At 38.9% G+C, this 23695-nt stretch overlaps 1 protein-coding gene across 4 annotated transcripts; it reads right to left on the bottom strand.

Annotated features, from left to right (window-relative positions):
- Nucleotides 1–3821: 3821 nt before the first annotated feature.
- Nucleotides 3822–23631, bottom strand: LOC311084799 (uncharacterized protein). Of its 4 annotated transcripts, none has more exons than XM_084117092.1 (6): nt 23455–23631; nt 15323–23238; nt 11001–11330; nt 9938–10279; nt 9487–9623; nt 3822–9112 (listed from the first exon to the last, which is right to left on the bottom strand). In XM_084117092.1, exons 2-6 carry the CDS (start codon nt 15324–15326, stop codon nt 9098–9100), a joined length of 828 nt encoding a protein of 275 aa, XP_083973218.1. In that variant the 5' UTR covers nt 15327–23238; nt 23455–23631; the 3' UTR covers nt 3822–9097. The 4 variants fall into 4 exon arrangements, with proteins under 4 accessions (XP_083973218.1, XP_083973219.1, XP_083973220.1 ...); XM_084117093.1 differs by having other exon boundaries at nt 23076–23238; XM_084117094.1 differs by having other exon boundaries at nt 23117–23238.
- Nucleotides 23632–23695: the final 64 nt, after the last annotated feature.

Here is a 23695-nt window from a genome sequence, read left to right as displayed (position 1 = left end):
AAAAACAAAGATTGTGTCATACTTGGGGACTTCAATATTGATGTCTCCAAAGATGACGTTGTAAAAAGAAACTTTGTTAATACTTTGCACTCATTTTCTTTTTTTTTGTACTATAAATCAATTTACCAGAGTAACGCGTTCTACTAGGACAGTTATTGACAATATCATCACAAACATTCGAAATACTAGACTAGAATCTGGAGTTGTGTTATCTGACATTACTGACCATTTTCCGATTGTATTGTTTCTAGATCTTGCAAATAAGAACGAATTACCACGGAAAAAAACAAAAATTAAAGTAATAAATGAGAGAACCCTGAAACTACTGAGTGAAAACTTACAGGCTAAAACATGGAAAGCAGTCTATGACAGCAACAATGCTGATATTGCGTATGATAACTTAATAAAGGAGATTACAAGCTCTATTGGTTGTACTATTCCTGAAAAGAACGCCAGACACCGCGCAACTGGTCTCAACCCTTGGCTTACAAAGGGTATCTTAAAATCTATTACCCATAAAAATAAGCTTTATAAACGGTTCTTAAAATGTCCAAGTGCTACGAACAAGGACACATATACTACTTACAGGAATAAACTTACTAACATAATAAGGAAAAGTAAAAGTAACCACTATACATACCTCCTAAAAGCGGCACATGGTGACTCTAAGAAGTCTTGGAAAGTACTAAATGAAGTTCTTAACAAGAGCAAAAACAACGCTGTGTTTCCAGATTCTGTGGGCATACACTTAAATTTGGGTAATAAATATACGCATGACATTGATTTAGCAAATAATTTTAATAACTATTTTAACTCTATTGGGGAAAAACTTTCTAACAAAATAGTTCAACCTCTGGGTATCACTTTTGACCACTACTTGCGGGGCTCCTATGTAAATTCTTTTTTTATGAAACCAACTAATTGCGATGAAGTCTATAAAATAATTACAAATTTACGTAGCACGTACACTGCTGGTGAGGATGAAATTTGTAGTAAAGTTCTGAAAGCTATAGCATATAATATCATGGAGCCATTGACTTATTGTATTAATCTCTCTCTGTTCTCTGGAATTGTACCAAAAAGGACAAAAATTGCCAGAATTATACCAGTGTTTAAATCTGGAGATAAAAATGATATGTGCAATTATCGTCCGATATCAATCTTGCCCACAATCTCAAAAGTTTTAGAGAGAGTAGTGTACAATAGGCTATATGGCTACCTTGATAAATTTAATATTATTTCTTCTTCTCAATATGGTTTTAGAAAAAAAAGAAGCACATGTATGGCGGTACTCGATTTGATTGAAAAGATCAATGATGCCATCGATAAAGGTGATACCGCTACTGGTATTTTTTTAGATTTATCTAAGGCGTTTGATACTATTGATTTTAATATCCTCTTGAATAAATTAAACCATTATGGAGTTCGAGGAATAGGCCTTAGCTGGTTTACAAGTTACCTACTTGATAGAAAGCACTATGTAAGTATCAATGACCAAATTTCAATAAGTAAACCCATTAAATGTGGAGTCCCTCAGGGATCCATTTTGGGCCCTCTTCTTTTTTTAATATATATAAATGATTTTGAAAATTCAACAATGGCTTTACACAGGGTCTTATTTGCTGACGATACAAACCTATTTATGGCTCATAAGAGTCCAGATGTGATGGAAGAAACAATAAATAGAGAGCTAAGAAATGTTGCTATCTGGTTTCGGTGTAATAAATTATCTCTTAACATAAACAAGACAAACTACATTGTGTTTCATTCCAAAAAGAATCAATTGGCTAATAAGCATGTTTGTCTTAAAATGAATGAACAAATTATTGAAAGAGTAAACACCACTAAATTTCTTGGAGTCTTTATTGATGAATGTCTACAATTTAAATATCATATTGATCAGTTAGTAAACAAATTATCAAAATATGTTGGACTATTTTTCAAAGTAAGACATTTTCTCCCACAGTCAGCACTTGTCATCTTATATAAAACTTTGTTTGAGTCACATTTAAATTATTGTAACGTTATATGGTGTAACACTTTTACTAGTTACTTGATAAAAATACAGTCTTTACAGAAAAAAATTATTAGGGTATTAACGTGGTCTGAGCAAAATACCCCTTCGCGTCCTTTGTTTTATCGCCTTGGTTTATTAAGACTTACAGAATATAATGCTTTTCATAATGCCTGTACGATATTTCAGGTTGTCCATAAGCTAAATTACCGATTGTGTGAACTCGTCCCAATCAGTCGACCCCAGCATACACATCATACAAGGGAAAAACATTTAATTACTGGAAAAATAAGACGATTGAAATGTACGAGCCTGAGTGTAGTCTGTAGAGGTCCGCAGATTTGGAACGAGCTTGAGGAAAATCTTAAACTTTTGCATTCTATCTCTGCTTTTAAGAAACATCTTAAGGTAAAAATGCTATTAACATACACCATTTGAATACTTTAGTATTATACTTGTGCTGGGATTGTCTGTTTGTTGTGTCTTGTTGTATTTATTATATTATTTATTTGTGTCTATGGATTTAGTCTATTTATTTTATCTATTTTTTTTTGTATGTTATTTATTTGTTGTATGTTGGTATTGGGCCCCCTATTAAAAGCTTTTAATAGCTTGTTTGGGGTTCCCCCTTTTCACACAATAATCATCCTATAACTATAACTACTGCAATTTTGTATTTGTCTTTAATATGACGTGTGTGAAATAAAAAAATGAAAAAAAAAAAAAAAAAAAAAAGTGTGTGGTTGTTAGTTTGTGTCTGTCAATAAAATGTGTGAAGGGCATATTTTTCCCATTACTGTTTAGATGAAACTAGTTTGACTTACGCTTTACACAAAACAGTTTTAGCCTACTACATAAATTAGGCCTATACTGAAAATCAATGCTGTTTGACTGAATGACTGAACATAACATTCATTCCAAGGCAAAAAACAAAACAGTTTACAGATCTTGTAACAGCACATTTTGTCAAAATGTTGTTGTTGCTGTAAGACTGTTCTCAGACATTTGGGTTTGGTGATGTTAGCATTGTTACAGTTTTGTCTTTGTGTGCAAGTTTCTGCCATTATGTGACTGATTAAACTGGCTCAATATTAAAAGGTTAATTCACCTAAAAATGAAAATTATGTCATAATTTACCCTCATGTAATTCCAAACCAGTAAGACTTCATTATTAGAGAGCAAGAATATCCTTTGACTGATATTTACACTTTTTTTTTTTCTTTTAGTTTATATCATTTGCTTCAATATCTCCGTCTGGTTGGTTTTCTTAGGAAATGCATCAGAGCACTGTCAACTCAACAGAAAACAATGATCACAGGAAAACAGACTAATGTGTTAATAACATAAGACTTGTCAAAAGTACCATTTGTTATGAAATTCAGTGGTTCGGAACGACTATCAAACTGCCAACATCACGTGATTTCAGTAAACGAGGCTTCGTCACGTCAGAACTGTTTCGACATTTCAATGGTTCGTCGCTAGGGGGCGATGATCTCTGTGCAACCCATGAGTGTCTCGATGTAATTCGTATGTTTGTTGATATTTGATGACACATTTTTATAATAAAAATTGAGAGTTGTAATCATTGGTCTCTTGTTCTGCAAGCTCTCAATACAACGAACAAAACAAGCCCTTCATTTTAATAAAATATTACATATATTAAGCCTACAGACATTTAAAATGTTTAATGGTATTAGATGATTAGTTAATTGCCTTTAATATAGCACTATAATGAACTAAATAAGACATCTAAGTGATCACTGCGCTGCCCCATGATGCCTGTTTATAATAATAATAACTAACTCAATTAAAAAGACAGACTTCTTTGGTTTATTAGAACATGCTATTTGAATACATATATTCACAGAGAGTTACTGCAGTGATAGTAATTCACACCAGCAGAACACAACAAGAAAGTACGATGCAAATGTTTGTTCTACAGATCATAAAGATTGTAGGTAGAAAAATATGTCTGATTCATAATGTAACATGAAAACAAATAGCAGAAGAACATCATTGATTTACACATTCACTCATCAGACAAACAGCTACACACGTCTCGTGGGTAATTTTGAACAATAGTGTACATCATTCCACCCTCATCCAGATTCATATCATAAATTAACTATGCATTGCTAAACCATACTGAAACCATGCAATCATATTTCCCCTCATATTTAGCCTACAACTGATATGGTTCCTACTATAAAATCACGATTTAATGAGATCTTCTTTAAAGAGTTTAAGAGTTTTATTTGAGTGGTGTCTCGTATAATAGTTACAGTTGCTGGTGAAAGTTTAGTGCATCAGTGAAAAAAATGTCCATATTTATGGAAATCATTTATAACTCAATGTTATAGTTGAGTCCACAGTTATTTCTGAAAACACACCAAAATATTTTAGAGACACGCAGAATCCATCCGCTATGAGTGAATCACATTGTTTGTTCATGTTATTTATCACATACAGTAAACACAGAAAGACTCATTCATAAAAAAATAATGCTATTGTTCCATTAAAGAAGAGTTTTATGTCTTTCTCAACTTCGATCTGATTTATGGTAAAAAATTACGTTTCTTAAAACATTTACCTGACAATATAAAAATATCACGAGACAACTCTACTGATATGCTATTTACATTACAATGAGCAGATGAAAGATAAATACAAAAAATAAAAAGTAATAAAGTAAGGGCAATCATCTCCATCAAACAGTGATAATATTCTACAAGACAAACACAAAATACAATATTTTAACAAACAATCCCAGCTGAACTGACAAAGACACAAGATGTAAACATTCCTGCTGATAAACATCACATCTAGTATTTCAAGTCAAGTATATTTGTATAGCGCTTTTCACAATACATATTGTATCAAAGCAGCTGCACAGTATTAAATTAAAATAATACAACAAGGTTTGTTTCTAGTGGAATTTATTGATTGATAAAATAAAATTAAATATCCCCAAAATATCCCCAACTGAGCAAGCCAAAGGCAACAGTGGCAAGGAACCGAAAAAACTCCATCAAGTGACCTAATGGAGAAAAAAAAAAACCTTGGGAGAACCCAGGCTCAGTCGGGGGCCAGTTCTCCTCTGGCATTTATGAACTAGAGGCCGGACTGTAGTTTGAACTGTAAGATTAAAAATATTATATGAATGCCTGGCCGAAAAGATGCGTCTTTAATCTAGTTTTAAACTGGGAGAGCGAGTCTGAGCAACGAACAGTATCAGGAAGGCTATTCCAGAGTTTTGGAGCTAAATGTGAAAATGCTCTCCCTCCTTTGGTTGATCTGGATATCCTAGGTATGACCAAAAGCCTCGAATTTATTGATCTTAAAGAGCGCGATGGATTATAGGGCGATAGAAGATCCGTTAAATAGACTATTTCACAGGTTTAACGCCATAGTAAAAAAATGAATGCAGCCTGTATCATGTATGGGTCCAGTTACAGGTATTGAAAACATTAAATGCTCCCAGTAAAGTGTTTCAACATAAGATAAGTCGATGAATTTCTAAGCTTATTAAGGCAGGTTTTGGTTCCAGAGCCGCTACATGCTCTATTAATGCTATTCAGAGTTGGTCAACCATTGTTTTCTGATCAAGGTGCATAACCCAGGGTTAGAGTTAGTGGTTAAAATAGAAACATTAACAATATAAGGATACAAGACATTTCCAGTTACAGCAACAATTCCAGTAAAAACACTTACAGTATCAAAAATGCAGACTGTTAAGAGCACTTGTGGTTATACAATTTATTTTCTTACTTTGAATTTTTGTCTTGTTTTCCACAACTAATATTTAAAAGTTGTATAAGGGTCATGGTCTATTCGAGCAGGTTTCATTTGTTCTAGTTTTCCCGCTTGTTTGATTACAGTGTTTGTTGCCTTGGTTACTGGTTTGAGTCACACCTGTTTCTCTGATTATCTCCCTGTGTCCTTATATGGAGTGTTTATTTACACTAAGTGCAAACAGCCCGTCTTACTGGCGGAGAGTATTTACACTAACTCCGCCCACCACTGTCTGGTTGGGCCAGAGAAAAGCCCAAAAAACGGCTGTAACCTGTCAGAAGCAGTGGCGTAGCTAAGGCATGTTGTAAATACTTTTTGAAGCGATCGACCCGAGTTCGAATCCGCCTTTAGCTGCCTTTTTGCCTCTACTTGCTTTTCCGATCACATATCAGATTGGAAAGGTGTTTGTTTTCAATAAATATTAAGAAAATATGTGTAAAAAAGTTATTTTATAATAAAGTGTTTATCAGGTAGGTGTACGGAGGGCTTCATTGTCCCAATAAGGCAACATTTATTTAATAAATATAATAACTTACACTCAATGTGTTATTATTGCAGACTGTTTTATAATGTACTAAACAACAGAGGAGCAAACAGTATCTAACTTCTAAAAAATCTAAATTAAGTGTGTTAATCCTTAAAATAAGGGGAAATATCTGTCAGATCTGTTCTTCTTGAATTAAGTTTCAGACCCTACTGGGAGACTCACTTAATTTAACATTTTTTTTTTCTTTCAGAAAACAAGTTCAATAAAGACTTTTATCCAAAGTAATTTTGCTTCTTAAAGGTGCATTAAAGCTCCAGTATGTAACTTTTGTATGTGACCACAAGAGGGCGCAGTTTCCAACAATAACAAAGGCGAAGCTTGATGACGCTATGAAGGAGGTGACGATGGGAGATGTCGTTTTTAATGCGTTTTCACCATAGCAATGTATCTAAATGGAATTAATGAATCATGATCACGGATGAGGTAATTTATTCGTTTTTGTATTACCTGTATGTCTGATCGTATTATTTTATGTCATCATAATTAATGAACTGCAAGGAACGTGAAATGTTATGCTATATTATCCCGTTACAACATACAGCTATTTGTCAAATGATTTGTTTGGTTTATGTTGTGCAGTTTTACGTTTTTATGGTTAATGCTGTGTTGTTTAACGTGTTCAAACCAATATCTAAAAGTAAATTTGAACGAACATTTGCAAATGACTAAATATATTTTTTAACAACATATCCGATTGTATTTAATTGTACTGCCATAATCTCGGTCACCACACGTGATAAAAAGCCTTACCAAAGTACAAAGAGCAATATAACTTTGTTTATAAGTGCTATTATTGACAGTTGCATGTCTTACCTGTCTATCAATACACTCGCGAGAGCAGAGTCTCTGTCAAGTCCAAGATAGTCGCGCAGCTCTCTCCATCTCGAAAACGCCTGCCGATATTTATCCGGGTTTTATCCCTCCGTTTGTCACACAGTCCGTGACTCCGCATGTATCCGAATATGGACGCTTTCGTTTTGTTGGCACTTCAATACTCACCAAAGAGTAATCGTGATCCATAACAGCTATAACCATACAGTCTATGGCAATAACGCTATAACCACCACTTCCGCATTTGACCGTGATATTCCGGTGTGGTGGGTCATATTTTTTATTTTATTCTTTTTTCTTCTTTGTCAGACGTCTTTATTGTTTATTGTGATAAGAAAAAAAAACTCAATAAAGTTGTTGTAAAAAAATAAAATAAAAATCCGGTGTGGTGGAATATCCTATCACATGGTCCACCGGAAAAAAAGGATAGAGCGGACATTGCGTCACTGAGGCGCGACATTTCTTTTCCGGGACGGCCAGTTATTTAAAATCGGAATTTCTCTGAAATAAAAAATCTTTGGAGACTTTTGAGATATTGTAAGTACACAACTGGAGGAAATATATCACACTGTCCAAGTTATTTTCGGAAATTTTATTACAAAATTCCTACATATTGGAGCTTTAAGCAAGTCTCTGAGTTTTTGCAGAACTATGCCCCCTCTGGCGGCAAGCGAAACTGCAACCAGAGGTGTGCACGCTCACGGACAAAAGTTTTCTTTTTTTTATCTTACGTGGAGTTTGCGTTGGTGTTAGAAATGAACAATAAGCAGGTCTCTTACAATCCATCTTCTACGGAGAATGCCGGCGAATACACAAACCTGTCAGGCATAGCTATGTGAGCGTGCCGTGAACACGCATGACGTCACGCCCAGTCTAAAATTCCGGCCCGAATCCCTCTTATTCATTTTACTTTACAGGATTATAGAGACAATCTCAGTGATCAGAGAAGGGCTCATTCAGCCCATCAGGCAATTGTTTAAGCATGTATGGGTTAGAAAACGGGTATTTTTAACATGAAAAGTTGCTTAATGCACCTTTAAAGGATAACTCTCGCCAAAATACAACCTAGGGTCTTTTTGTTAATCTACCCGAGGCGAACATTCGTTTAAAAGCGAATGGAAACGACTGACCGTATTTTCTTTTTCAGTCAAATTGCTTTTTGAATGGGAGTGATTGGGGCATTTCTATGATAGCATCAAAAATCACTATTTTTCAAACACTAAGGCAGCTCAACACAACATGAAACTGTGCTTGAAGTATCACCAGAGGTTCTTCACATGAACTCCAGCATTGAGAACATTGTTTGTGTACATACACAGAGTTTACTAAAAAGAAAGGTTTTGATCAACTCACTGAAGCTGTGACCGCCGGCATTTTGACAGTCAAAAATAGTCGATCTCCGAATGTGAATGAATTGACTCTGAATTTTAGTATCGTTTCTTATATGAGGATCCTTTTTCAAATATAAGGTCAATATTGATTTTCACTAACGAGAAAACAACAAATTATCCATGAATTTATATGGAACTAAGTTTTACTCTCCTCCCTGTTACGTTGCATTCGGAGATCGACTATTTTTGACTATGTGTGTTAAAATTAGTAAATCCTGACAGAAGTTTTTTACAGCCAAAAGAGGGTTTGCGCTGACACAAACTGTTAGTTAATCTGGCCCTAAATGTGTTAGTTTATCATTTAAATCATTAAAATTTTCACTGGTAACAACTAGTGAAATCTAGGAATCGTAACAATTACGCTGTGAGCGATGAGAGTTTCACCTGATCCTCTTCTCTCCATCATTTCCTGATTCTCTTCAGTGTGCGCCTCTCAATGAAAGTATCTGATTGAGTCTGACTCTGATTTAAGGACGTGTCCTCCTCCTCAAGGGAATGTCATGCGGATCACATGGTGAGTTATCACACGTCATCATCCTGTAAGAAAACACAGATTCACAGAAGGTTAAAGTGATGAGAAGGATTGATGTTTCACTTACACAAACAATACAGACTTAGAATTGTGTTATTTTCTGTTGTTCAAAAAGAGGATTACAGTTCCTAAATATGTATCACCGTCTTAAACTGCATTACATCTTTTGCACCACAGTAATATAAACTTGAATGATAGTGATTTCAGTAATCACATCTAAATTGCTTAAACTGTTGTATTGGTGTTTTCTAATAATACGCTTGCTATCTCGCTTTGACTGCCTCACCGGTGAATATCTGCTTCTGTAGTGTTAAATAGAAAGGATAATAACTAAGTAAATCTCATATATATTGCTAAATCAGCTGTATGGAATACTTACATTCTGTGCTGCTGGTGTATAGGTCCTGCGGTGACGATAGTAAATCACAGCAGCAGCAGTTACTCCTGCAAACACCAGCAGAACAGCAACAACTATTCCTGCTACAGCTCCTGAAGACAGACCTGAACCTGGAACAGCTACAGAGAAACAGACATTATTACGAGAGAGTGAGAGTGAATCTAGTATGATTGATGGATATTTACACCTTTCTACTTGGGTCATGAGTTATTTAACTGATTAATGTCTTCATCTGTTGTCTTTAGCAACAGCAGTTAAAACAGCATCAGCACTGAGAGATCAACAGGAAACACTGTTCACAGGAAAACTGCATTTTTCATGTTAATAACATTAGCTAAAGTGCCACTGAGTCAAAGCTCACTTTTTTAAACAGTCCAGTGCCCATTTATTGGGTTGATTTAAAATGCATTTAATGGCTGAATTATACACTCACCAATGACAGTAAGATTGAATCTCTTCACTCTAGTGATGCTGAAGCTGCTGTTGATGATGTTGATCTGTAGTTTATATTCTCCAGAGTCTGTGTTTCTGGTGTTTGTGATGGTCAGAGATCCAGTCTGATGATCCAGCTTCAGTCTGTCTCTGAATCTCTCTTTACACTGAACATCTGTACAGATCTTACTCTGATCTCCAGTGATTTCAGCGATGAGAGTGTTGTTAAAATACCACTTCATCACATCACTTGTGTTTTTTACTACACCAGGATCAAAAGTAAAAGAGTCTCCCTCCTTCACTGTCTTTCTCTTCACTTCATCTCGTTCGGCAGCAGAAACACCTGAAACACAAACCAACAGAAGCTGGAGGATCTTTTGCTGAAAACAAAAACTACACAACATGAGAGAACTGTGAACATGACCTCTCTTGACTTTCGAGTTAAAAAAAAAAAAAAAAATTAAACGCTGTCGATTCACTAGTTCACACTTACAAATAAGTCAGATAGAATAAATGCGTATTTGGCGTGCTGTCCGAGGAGAGGGCTCCGGGCTCGGTATTCGGCCCGAACCCAGAGTACTCCCCCCGTATTCCTGGCTGTAAAAGATTGAGCCAAGAGTGAGGAGTCGGGGTGGTGGAGGGATGCTGGAAAACTGTCAAGGAATATTAGGTGAGTTGACAGAGTGGATATATATATATACTTCTTGTCATGCTGATTAGGGTAGACATAATTGTTTGATGACGAGTAGATTGGATTGATTATTTGAACGTGCTCCTCCCGAACTTTGTTTATAAAACATCATTTAATTAACTGTTGAAGCAGCTTTCCAATATAGATGATTTAGTTTTAAATTGAAAGGAACTGGTTAATGACGACAAGTGAGATAATTATATAAACTGCACAGTAAAGAGATGTGAATTAATGTGATTTAATTAATTAATGTGAATTAATATACAAGTAAAAAACTGAATATTATTGTAAAAAAAAATAAAAAATACAAAAAACATTGACAATGTGCTTTAAACATTTATAAACTGCATTCAAACATTCACTAATGACTCACCAGTGACAGTAACATTGAAGATATTTCCACTGCTGCTGCTGCTGCTGATGATCTTCAGTTCATAAAGTCCAGAGTGTTTTGTGTTGATATTTCTGATGGTCAGAGATCCAGTCTGATGATCCAGCTTCAGTCTGTCTCTGAATCTCTCAGTGCCTTCATTACACTGAACATCTGTACAGTTATAACTGAGATCTCCACTGATTTGAGCGATGCAAATGTCATAATACCATTTAATATATTCTTGTTGGTTTGTTTGAACACCAGTGTTTAGAGTGACTGAATCTACCTCCATCGCTGACACTGACACTTCATCATCAACACCAGACACACCTGGAGAAGAAACATAAACCAAACAAAAAATACATAATAGTGCTGTGAAAATGTTTTTCAACGTTAATAGAAATATGTCTGAATATGAAACACATGATTAGCCTGGGTTTCCCCATACTGCCTTGCTCGCAGCGCGATTTTATTCACGCTGCTAGGCAATCTGGACACCATGGACCAGATTTTCCCCTGAAAAAGGGAACCAATCACAGAACGGGGAGGGAGCAGCAAGACGATGACGACACCGAAGCAGTTTGTTTATATCTATGGATCCAACATGGCATCAGACTCGACGTTACCTTCTACCCTCATGTTTATCTTGCACAAACGGTAATATTCGCTAAACGCCATCGTGTACAAATGAATCTTTGACCCATCGTCTTTTTCCTCGTCGAATTTCTGTCACTCTACATAGCCTACGTCATCTGGTATAATTGAAGCGATTGGCTATGAGCTACATACAGGCGCATTTGATAGACATTCATAGCGCCCAATAAACGGCTCTGGGCATTCGTAAACCACACCTTAAATACGAGAAAATGAACACGTGGTTCCCAGACCAAGTCTCAAATGAGACTGGTGCTGCGTTCCAGTCCAAAATTGTTATGCCCTTCACTCGCTAACTTCCCTCTAAAAACAAAACAAAGACAAAACATCCCATGTTACGGTAGTGACTGCACATTTTTGGTAGTGACAGTAATGTTTTGGTAGTGACCACAATACTTAGTTTGCCATGGCTGAATCAGACTGTCCACATTTTATGTTAATATAAATAAATAACTATGATGCACATATGCAGTCAGTACATATAGCAGACACACATCTGACAGTAAATATCTTATAAGAACACCTAGAGCTATTCTATACTTTGGGTCTTGAGGTGCAAGTGAGAAGAGGTATGCTCATAGATTTTTCTTCCCAAAAAAACAACAACTTACAATGTAGACTCAGAACCACTTTGTTTTATTTTCACATTTTCAACATTTTGTTTATGAGTCATTCAGATAAATCTCCAGAACCACTGAACTCTGTGTGTGTGTGTGTGTGTGTGTGTTTACATAAAACATTAATTTCAGAATAATTTTCCTCATTCAGATAAATCTCCAGAACCACTGAACTGTGTGTGTGTGTGTGTGTGTGTGTGTGTGTGTGTGTGTGTGTACTGGTGTCTGATCACCCTCACTGGAAGTGCTAGGTGGTGTGGAAGCCCTGCAAAATGTCTCCATCTCTTTTTGTCTTTTCACCATCATCCTGTGTCTTTTCTGTCTTTTCCTCCATGCTTTTCTGACATGTCTTTGCTCCCTGTCAGATAATTCACTGATACTCTTCAACTTTCCTTCTTCCCTTCATTTCTTATTTCTTTCGTTTTCTTTCCTAAGTATTCCTCGTACTTCACTGGGTCTTCCCTCAACCTTTGTTTGTATTTCCTCTGTCTCTCTGTTGTAGTTTTTCTATTTTTTTTAGGCATGTTGGTGTTTTATGTCATTCTCCCTGTCAAGTTAATCATAGAAATTAACATTACTGACAACAACCTTATACCTAAGCTAGTATCATGGACTGCAACCTTAAGTAATTGTAACCTCATCACATTACAGAATTTTAACAGAATATTGCATACTAAAACACTACTAAAACATACTACAGTAGTAATTATTTGCATAACTGTACTAAAATGTAGTTTATTCCTCCAAATAAAGGATTATGTGTTCCCTTTTGTCACTACCAAAACAATGTCACAACCGAAACTTCAAGAAAATGTTTCGGTTGTGACTGTTTTGGTAGTGACAATTTTAGATACTTTTGAGCCTAGCTCGAAGATGCTAATCAGCAAATGGTTAGCAATCACTGGTCAGAACAGTTGAAGACATATAACAACTAAATTTTATGGAATAACATCCAAAAAAGTTTCTCAATAGCAGAAAAAATGAGTTTGGTAGTGACATTCCTTAAAGTTACACACAGATTTTTAGACTTTAGAACACATTTACCTCAAAATGATGGGATCAATCTACTCACCATATAGCACATGAGAGAGAGGGACACAGGAATATTTCCTGATCAAAAATGTAGGGGTGTGGTTAAAATCAGTCTCAGCCAATGGACTACAACATTCACTGTTTTGGTAGTGACATGAAAATGCAGGACATCTTTTTTTTAGATAAAGTTTCATGATTTAAAAATAAAATATAAAATAAATATTTTTTTTTAACTTCATTTTTTTTTTAAAAACAAAAAAAATTTCGATATCATTTTCACAAGTTGAAATTTAGGGGTTAGGGTTTGGGACAGCCACCTCCTAATTGAAAGTAGCCCATAAATTATGATTTTATATATATAAAGCTTACTTATATCTTAAATATTATTGTGGGTTTCAATGGATAATTAAAGGATCTTAGTAAACATCTAAGATTTTAATAATGAAATGCTTTTCAAATGTGTTTTTTGGATGAGGGACAGCAGTTTGCACCAATTCTGTAGAATGGCCCATATACATTGTTGGTGATTTGAAGTGCAACCAAATTAGTTGCGTTATATCTGTTATTTACCTTTATTTCTATTTTGAGTTTGACTTCTCGAGTTACCGGTGATGTTTGGCGATGATCTACACTGTCAGTCCGCTGCAGCCGCATCCTGGCGTGACGAAAATTAGAGTCCGGCAGGAACAGAGAATTTAAGAGTTATTGGTTACGCCCGGACATACCATTCGCTGGGGGTTGCCCATGGGTGGAATAAAAGTTGATTAATTGATTTATTTAGTTGTACATTTATGGTATTTAATTACATTTTACTTTCCTCTATCTGTATTGAATATATCTCTCTGTTTGATTCGATTTTGATTTTCTTAAGGTTATATGTTGAATGTACAGCTGAATTGTTTTCCCTCTTAATTTGGGCCCATCTTTCCTTTATTGGATGTTGCTTTGTTCATTTGAGCAGGTCGAAATATATCAAACAATATTCAGATTACTAATCTGTATATTGTTTGAGATTACATAATAAAGGTTTGAGTGTATGGTTTGTTTGGGTTCCTGAAGATGTTGGTGTGAAAGGAAATGAAGAAGTGGATATGTTGGCTAAACAATCTCTTAAATCACCAACAATAGATTTTCAGATTGCATTAAGTAAAACGTCTCCGGTTACTATCGTAACCTCGGTTCCCTGAGAGGCGGGAACGAGACATTATGTCACTGACATATATGGGAACTCCTTCCTTCTCCATTTCACTGAAATCTTATAGGCTAACGCCAGCTGGAGACAGCTGGCCAATTGACGCGAACATGCAAATGCTGACCGACCGCGGGCAGTATAAATAGCGTGGGGCGCGACAATTACGTCAGAATCAAGACTGAACACTAGCACAGCTGATCAAACGGCGAGCACAGCGGCTGATGTAATGTCTCGTTCCCGCCTCTCAGGGAACCGAGGTTACGATAGTAACCGGAGACGTTCCCTTTCAAGGCGGTCACTTCGACATTACGTCACTGACGTATATGGGAACTGTATAGAATCCCGCCGTGAGCGCAGTGAAGATAAGCCCTGAACGGGGTAAAGCCACACTCCCACGAGAGACAACAGTTCTAAGCCAGCAGCACCGCCAGGAGCACTCGAACTGATAGGCAAAACTAGACCAAGAAACATCTGATCCGACCTTACCAAGTTGTATATCCAATGCAATGAAGCGAAGGCTGCACTGGACAGGGCAGCACAACACCATAAGCACTCAAACACAAGAGTTAACACAGTGTCGACGGCAATAGCGGTGACAGCTGCATAACCTATAGCCATACACAGAGTAACAGTATATAGAAAACTACTGTCACGGTTGATAATTCATCGTTTCCTCTGTGTCTCGTGTAACTGTTTGTTTACATGTCTGTGAGTTTGCGTGAGTGGGCGTTGTCCCGCTCGCGTGTTTGTTCAGTGCTCCAGCTGTCTGCAATCATCTCATTCCCCACCTCAGCTGTTTCCCATTACCATTCTCTACATATACTCACTCATCTCTCCATTCCAGTGTCCATCCGTTGTTTGCAGTCCTTCATGTGTGTTCGTGTCGTATTCCGGGTTGTCGTCGTCTTCAGCGGATGTTCCTGTTGTTTCACCGCACCCGAGCACCGATCACCGAGGACCGAGCACCGAGCACCAGACCATCGAAGTCCCTGTGTGACCGAGCCTGAGCGTCTTCCCCTGAGAGTACCCGTCAGTAGAGTGGAAAGAGAAGCGATTTCGCGAGCGCACCCGGAGAAGGAACTTCCTCATTGACTTTGAGTGATATTCATGTTTTGAGTGTTGAGTCCTAATAAACACTTGTTCACCTGCTATTGCTTCCAGTGATTTATCATGACAACTACTGCGTAATGCGGAAACAGCCGTGAAACCTTAAGTATAAGGTTATACAAACAGTTATACAAACAGTTTCTTATAAGCATAACACAGAGTTAGCAGCAATGGTAACTCTGCATAATGCAGACCACTGCACAGCTGGTGGTAACAGTTCATGAGTACACTTAATAAAACTCACCGAACCCACGACGCTATAGGCAGTGCACCAAACTTGAAACCCTGGCGAATGTGTTCTGAGAAGACAGCCAGCATACCTAAATCCCGTAGGCATTAAGCCAACATTGAAAGCGTCGAATTTAGGAGAAAGTCTCAGTATAAAACAGCACGTCCCTAGTACCATCCACCAAGCACACAAACAGCTAGTCAGACTGCTGCCTAGTGATCCACGTACATCCGCAAAGCCCTTACAGGGCCAACAGCACTCTGAGCATCGGCATCATGCGAGGCTGACGGCTCAGCAGATAAGGCGGGCAGGGATCAAACTGTGCTCTGAACGGTGTAAGCGACTTCGGAACGCAGAGTGACGCTGCAGTCACCAGGTCCGAGACAATGCAACATCATTCACTTAGAATGAGCGTAGGTCTCCAAAGTGCTTCGCTGGGGCGAGAGCAGGTGGAAGGCCATATTCAAGGAAGCTCTCAGCACTTATTAGTGTGAAGTGTCTCGCTCAACTATGGACCCAGCAGCGGACACACAAGAAGGTTCCACAGCTTGGGGCTGGGGTGCCAATCGTGCCGATCACCTGTAGAAGCAGGACCTTCCTGAGGGGGATTGTCATGGGGGAGCCCCATAACTCTCAGGTCCATGAACCGGGGATGAAAGGCCAGTAAGGGGGTCACAAGGAAACTGACACTCCCTAGTAGAACATAGCCGATGTTCTATAGCCGATGTACGGAAGTTCAAATTAACACATAACTGAATGTACATAAACACAGTGCTAGTGGCCGTAGCGACAACAACTGTGAATATACGCAGTTAGATAATAGCCCCATAATAGCATAGAACCTCAGAAGTACACAAACACAGTCGTAGCCGTAGCTAGAACTGTGAGTATACGAGTTAGTACAGAATAGTCAGTTGCACTGAAGGCAACGGGGCAACATAACAGCGTAGCACATGTACGTAACAGCATCGGTCGCTGTAGCGCCAACTTAACGCAGTAGCTCAGTATAGGCACTGAAGGATACGGGGCAACACCGCAGCATGAACACATCCATGTGCAATTAAATGCAGCGCAGGTCGCCGTATATCGACAGAGACTGTGAATATGCACAGTTCGACTGGGATAGCTAGTTGCACTAAGATACAGGGCAACATGACAGCATAACACAAGTGCGCAAGAATAGCGCATCCATGTATGTACATAAATCCAGCGTAGTCGCCGTAGCGACAGAAACTGTGTAGAGACAGAACTGAGATGCACAGTTAGATCAGGATGGCTAGCTGCACTGAAGGAAACAGGGCAGCATTACAGCATAACGCATCCATGTATGTACATACATCCAGAAATTGTGAATATGTACGGTTAGATAAGACAGCTAGTTTTGCACTGAAGGAAACAGGGCAACAAAATAGCAAAAACACATCCTTGTACGTACATAAGTGCAGTGTAGTCGCCGTAGCGACAGAACTGTGAATATGCACAGTTAGATAGGACAGCTGGTTGTTGCACTGAAGGATAGAGGGCAACATAACAGCATAACACATCAGTGTGCACTTTTAAAACATCTGTGTGTATAATGCAGCGCAAGTCGTCGAAGCGACTGAAACTGCATGAATATGCGCAGTTCAAACGCAATGGTCGGTTACGTTGAAGGGCAACATAACAGCATAACGCTTCAGTGTGTACACAGATGCAGCGCAAGTCGCCGTAGCGACAAACTGTGACTATGCACAGCGACAACGACTGTGAATACATAGTAACCAGAATAGCCGGTTGCACTGAGGATACAGGGCAATATATAACGGCATAAGTCATAGACACATATCAATGTACATAACACAGCGTCAGTGGCATTGCACAGCAACTGTGAATACACAGCAATCAGAATAGCCATTTGCACTGAAGGATACAGGGCAATATACAATGGCATAGATCATAGCACATAACAGAGTGCGGTGTGTACGTAACGCAGCACCAGTTGCATAGCGCAACAACTGTGAATACGTAGTAGTCAGAATAGCCATTTGCACTGAAGGATACAGGGCAATATACAACGGCAAAATTCATAACACATGTCAGTGTGTAGTGTGTACGTAAACACAGCGTCAGTTGCATCACGCAACAACTGTGAATACGCACTGCGTAGTAATCAGAATAGCCATTGCACTGAAGGATACAGGGCAATATACAACGGCAACATTATATAGTGGCATAAATCCTAACACATAACAGTGTGTAGTGTGTACGTAACACAGTGTCAGTTGCATCACACAACAACTGTGATTACGTAGTAATCAGAATAGCCAGTTGCACTGAAGGATACAGGGCAATATCGTGGCATAAGTATAACACACACATAGTGTACATAGACACAGCGTCTGTGGCATCGCACAGCAACTGTGAATACATAGTTGAATCAGAATGGCCAGTTGCACTGAAGGATACAGGGCAATATATAACGGCACAAATATAGCACATATTAGTGTGCAGTGTGTACATAAACACAGCGTCAGTGGCGTAGCGACAACAACTGTGAATACGCACTGCGTAGTAATCAGAATAGCCATTGCACTGAAGGATACAGGGCAATATACAACGGCACAAATCATAGCACATATCAGTGTGTAGTGTGTCCATAAACACAGCGTGATTTGCATCGCGCAACAACTGTGAATACGCACTGCGTAGTAATCAGAATAGCCATTGCACTGAAGGATACAGGGCAATATACAACGGCAAAATTATAACACATCAGTGTGTAGTGTGTACATAAACACAGCGTCAGTTGCATCACGCAACAACTGTGAATACGCACTGCGTAGTAATCAGAATAGCCATTGCACTGAAGGATACAGGGCAATATACAACGGCAACATTATATAGTGGCATAAATCCTAACACATAACAGTGTGTAGTGTGTACGTAACACAGTGTCAGTTGCATCACACAACAACTGTGATTACGTAGTAATCAGAATAGCCAGTTGCACTGAAGGATACAGGGCAATATCGTGGCATAAGTATAACACACACATAGTGTACATAGACACAGCGTCTGTGGCATCGCACAGCAACTGTGAATACATAGTTGAATCAGAATGGCCAGTTGCACTGAAGGATACAGGGCAATATATAACGGCACAAATATAGCACATATTAGTGTGCAGTGTGTACATAAACACAGCGTCAGTGGCGTAGCGACAACAACTGTGAATACGCACTGCGTAGTAATCAGAATAGCCATTGCACTGAAGGATACAGGGCAATATACAACGGCACAAATCATAGCACATATCAGTGTGTAGTGTGTCCATAAACACAGCGTGAGTTGCATCGCGCAACAACTGTGAATACGCACTGCGTAGTAATCAGAATAGCCATTGCACTGAAGGATACAGGGCAATATACAACGGCAAAATTATAACACATCAGTGTGTAGTGTGTACATAAACACAGAGTCATTTGCGTTGCACAACAACTGTGAACATGCGGTAATCAGAATAGCCATTTGCACTGAAGGATACAGGGCAATATATAACGGCACAAATCATAACACATTAGTGTGCAGTGTGTACATAAACACAGCGTCAGTGGCGTAGCGACAACAACTGTGAATACGTAGTTGAATGGCCAGTTGCACTTAAGGATACAGTGCAATATATAACGGCACAAATCATAACACATATCAGTGTGCAGTGTGTACATAAACACAGCGTCAGTTGCATCGCGCAACAACAGTGAATACGCACTGCGTAGTAATCAGAATAGCCATTGCACTGAAGGATACAGGGCAATATACAACGGCAAAATTATAACACATATCAGTGTGCAGTGTGTACATAAACACAGCGTCAGTGGCGTAGCGACAACAACTGTGAATACGTAGTTGAATGGCCAGTTGCACTGAAGGATACAGTGCAATATATAACGGCACAAATCATAACACATATATCAGTGTGCGGTGTGTCCATAAACACAGCGTCAGTTGCATCGCGCAACAACAGTGAATACGCACTGCGTAGTAATCAGAATAGCCATTGCACTGAAGGATACAGGGCAATATACAACGGCAAAATTATAACACATATCAGTGTGCAGTGTGTACATAAACACAGCGTCAGTGGCGTAGCGACGACAACTGTGAATACGTAGTTGCATGGCCAGTTGCACTGAAAGATACAGGGCAGCCTGACAACATAAGCTGTAAGGGACCGTTCGGTATTTATGGAAGGGGCCACCGGAGGAAAATAGGGGAGGGTCATGTCTTTTTATTCTTTGTTGAGGGGAGGGTCATCCAACTTTTTTTAGTCTAGGGGGGAGGGTCACCCAACTTTTATATTCATTAAAACAGCAACATTTCAAAGTGGCTTGTTTGATGCTATTTTTTTCCATTTATTCCATGTTGATCTCGCGTTATCAGCCCCCCTTCGATATCAGATGGGTCTGACCCAACAAAAATCCAGTTTGGCGCTGTTTGACAGTGCGCGTGCACTTCAGTTCGCGCTTAGAAAAAGTGCATCATGTCAGAACAGAATGCCAAAGAAATGTTTACCCGGCAAAGCTTTAAAGCACGAGCAAATAATGAACTTTTGTTAAGTGCACAGTGTCCTGTGAGTGTAACTCTACCGCTGCATTAACATGTGATGTGAACGTACGTCGAGTTTTACAGTATTGAGACTGAGGCGCCAGAACTAATACAATGTGCACTGTAGCGCGATACTACCATATTTTAGTCTCCATTCTTATTTTGTTTCCACGATGTGTAAGATGTAGGGCTACCACATCTTTAAATTACTATTAGTATTATTTAAGTTAACATAAAATACATAGACCTACACCACAAAAACTAGTTGAGGATAAATTCGTTAAAATTGGGCGATTCCAGTGTTATGGACGTGATATTTGCAGTCAAAACTTAAAATAAAAATTCTCAGAAAATGCATTTAATACCAATATTTTGAAACGTCTGAAAGGAGTCAAGACATTAGAAAAATATCAGTCTACTACACATGCGTTTTATATTTAATATGAGTGAAATACACATGTGGCAAAATATTTTTTAGTAATTCTATAAATTACACTATGCAAACCAAAGATGAACCCACCGGATGAATAAAGATCGGCCTCCACAGAACATAAAATATTATATTATTTTTATTTTATTTTTCGCGTTCGCATTTATGTGAAAAAAATAAAAATAATGTTACGGACGTGACAGTTCTCCATTACGGGCATGACTGCTCTGAAGCGACTTTAAAAATTTCTCAGAGACCTCAAAAAGAAAGCACAAAGCCTTTCTTTAAAGTGAATTTCGTTTTTTTATTAATTTTATCTTAATTTTAATCAATGTTTCATCTGGATTTAATAAATAAGAAGTAGTCTAAATATAGTAGAAAATAGATAATCATGACGAGGCGCGGGCGAGTGAACTGGACTCTTGTCTCATAAATGAACCGAAACTCAGCGTAAGGTAGGCTATGCTACTTGCCTCACAGACCTGAGAAATATATAGAAAGCTTGAAATGTCTACTTTTACACAGAACAATTCAAAATGAAGGAAAACAGACATGCTTTCTGCTTATGAAATGTGCATTTCTCTCTGGCGCATTCTGAGAAGATCGCGACGCATCGTCAACTTCATCTTTGCAGTCGACACAGAAAACACTTGTTTATTAATAAACAATTAAAATGTCTCCTAGCTATATTTGACATATTAATAATCATTACTTTTGCCGGTTCTTTGTGACAGCTTTTATGCTTTGTTGGCAGCGCCACCCACATGTTGATCAAGTCACACCGCATCAGCACCGAAAACATGATTTTTTTCAAATCTAAAATCAAAAATCGTGATACGAACCGAATCGTAGGTTTGGTCTATCGTTACAGCCCTAGTAAGATGAGAAAGCAAGAGTTTATGGTTTAAAAAACAAACAAACAATGGCTATCTGAACATCTTTGCCAAGCGCAAACCAGTACAGAAGTAGGCTAATCAATAAATTATCGGGGAGGGTCATGCCTTTTTTCACAATCATTTTGGAGGGTCATAGAAAAAATTATTGCTGGCGAAGGGAGGGTCATGTCTTTTTTGACAACAAATCTCAAAACTCCTCCGGTGGCCCCTTAAATAAATAACGAACAGTCCCTAAGCACATCAATATGTAATGTTACGTAGGCCCAGCGTCAACAGCATAAGCGGTAACGACTGCGCAACCCCGTAGTCAAGACTGACTAGAAGGGGGGGTAAACACTCACCGGATTGCGGCTGTGCACTTCCCATTGTCAGAGCGGGGCGTCTAGAGACTCATAACATCCACACTTCCCTTTTAGACTCGGCCATGCCTTTGCCTCGTCTCTCTAGACGTGCGTCTTGCGCACGACTACCACTTTTAGGACGTTGTGGAAGACGGAGTCTTTCGTGAAGTAGCCTGTTCTTTAGAAGTTTTGGTGGAAGTCCGGCCGCAGCGGGACTTGAACACCGTCGTTTCCCTAGACTGGCTAGGAAGACTTGAGTTGCTATAGAAACAGTGTTTGGGTGCAGGCGAGCGGGTTGTACAACGCGCTCGTTGGCTGCTGCTGAGGTACCGGGCTAAAGTATCGTCTTTGGGCGGGAGAGGGCCCACCAGCGGCCTGCTGGCGGCAGTGGGCCTCATCCCCGCTGATGCCCGGGTTTATTCCCCTGAGGGCGCGCACTGTCCGGCACGTGCCTGTCGTCCTTGAGTGCGGCCTCGGTTGATCCTTGTTAGGGTAGAGCGAGTCAAAGGACCCGCACATATCTGGCATGTAGTAGCAGCCATCGGATGCGGGGAGGGTACATGGTGAGTAACCTCTATTGCAACTTCCACGATGACTTCAGATAAGACTTCTAGCGTGAAGAAAAAGAGTCTGACGTAATTGTCGCGGCCACGCTATTTATACTGCCCGCGGTCGGTCAGCATTTGCATGTTCGCGTCAATTGGCCAGCTGTCTCCAGCTGGCGTTAGCCTACAGATTTCAGTGAAATGGAGAAGGAAGGAGTTCCCATATACGTCAGTGACGTAATGTCGAAGTGACCGCCTTGAAAGGGAACCCGTGTATAGCCTACGTTTGGTTATTTAAGAAATGCATAAATAATAAAGATAAAGCAAGATGCGCTGTTGATATGTGTGTGATATATGATTTATTTAAACTGCAAAGGTAAAGCCTAATTAAAATGATTGTGACAGATCAGATGTGATTATGAAGGGGGAGGAGAATGTATAACTTTACGTGCGGCTTCTCGACAAGAAATACTTCTGCATAAGAGACACCTGTGTGTCCTCGCTCATGACTCCTCTGGAAAGCTTCCTCACTCCTCACGGTGCAGTTAGATAATGGAGAGGTCCTTCAAGATGTCTGTGCTGATGTGCTCGATCGGTTTCCGGCTCACAGACTGGAGGACAGAGAAGCGAGGAAACGAGAAAGCATACATTTATAGCCTACTCATAAAATTAATAGTATTGAGATTGAGAAGCACCCGTTATCCAGTTTCATCGATCGGGACCGTGGTAGGCTCTGTTCTCACACTAACACTTTCCGATGCACATGGTTAGGTGCACGGCTCGGTGCAACAATAACACGGAAGAAATATTGTAATGCAAGTTCTTACCATTCTCGGGTACAAGCAAGATTAACGACAGCAAATTAACGAAAAGCTTCATTTTGAATGCAGATTCAAAAAAAAAAAAAAAAAAAAAAAATTGTATGCAGTTTCTGATACATAAGTCTCAGAATAGTATAATCTGTCCTTCTGCTTTAATGGCGACACAGTTCTTTCAGTAGCCCTTCTTTTCCTTCTTTGGGGTTTACGGCAGCCGGCAACATAAGTCACATTGCTGCCATCTAGAGCA

This window comes from Abramis brama (genome assembly GCF_963993115.1).
Source record: "Abramis brama genome assembly, chromosome: 6".
In the NCBI taxonomy this organism is placed as follows: domain Eukaryota; kingdom Metazoa; phylum Chordata; class Actinopteri; order Cypriniformes; family Leuciscidae; genus Abramis; species Abramis brama.
Note: the sequence above shows the minus strand (reverse complement) of the source record. Positions and strands in the feature narration are given on the sequence as shown.

Bases quoted from the DNA above. Each gene is read 5' to 3' on its own strand.
- LOC311084799 (XM_084117091.1), bottom strand. From the start codon at position 23,506: ATGAAGCTTTTCGTTAATTTGCTGTCGTTAATCTTGCTTGTACCCGAG. The intron at 11,331-23,454 runs GTAAGAACTTGC...TTTCTTCTCCAG, and splicing joins CTTGCTTGTACCCGAGAATG to GTGTGTCTGGTGTTGATGAT. The intron at 10,280-11,000 runs GTGAGTCATTAG...TTTGTGTTTCAG, and splicing joins CTTCAATGTTACTGTCACTG to GTGTTTCTGCTGCCGAACGA.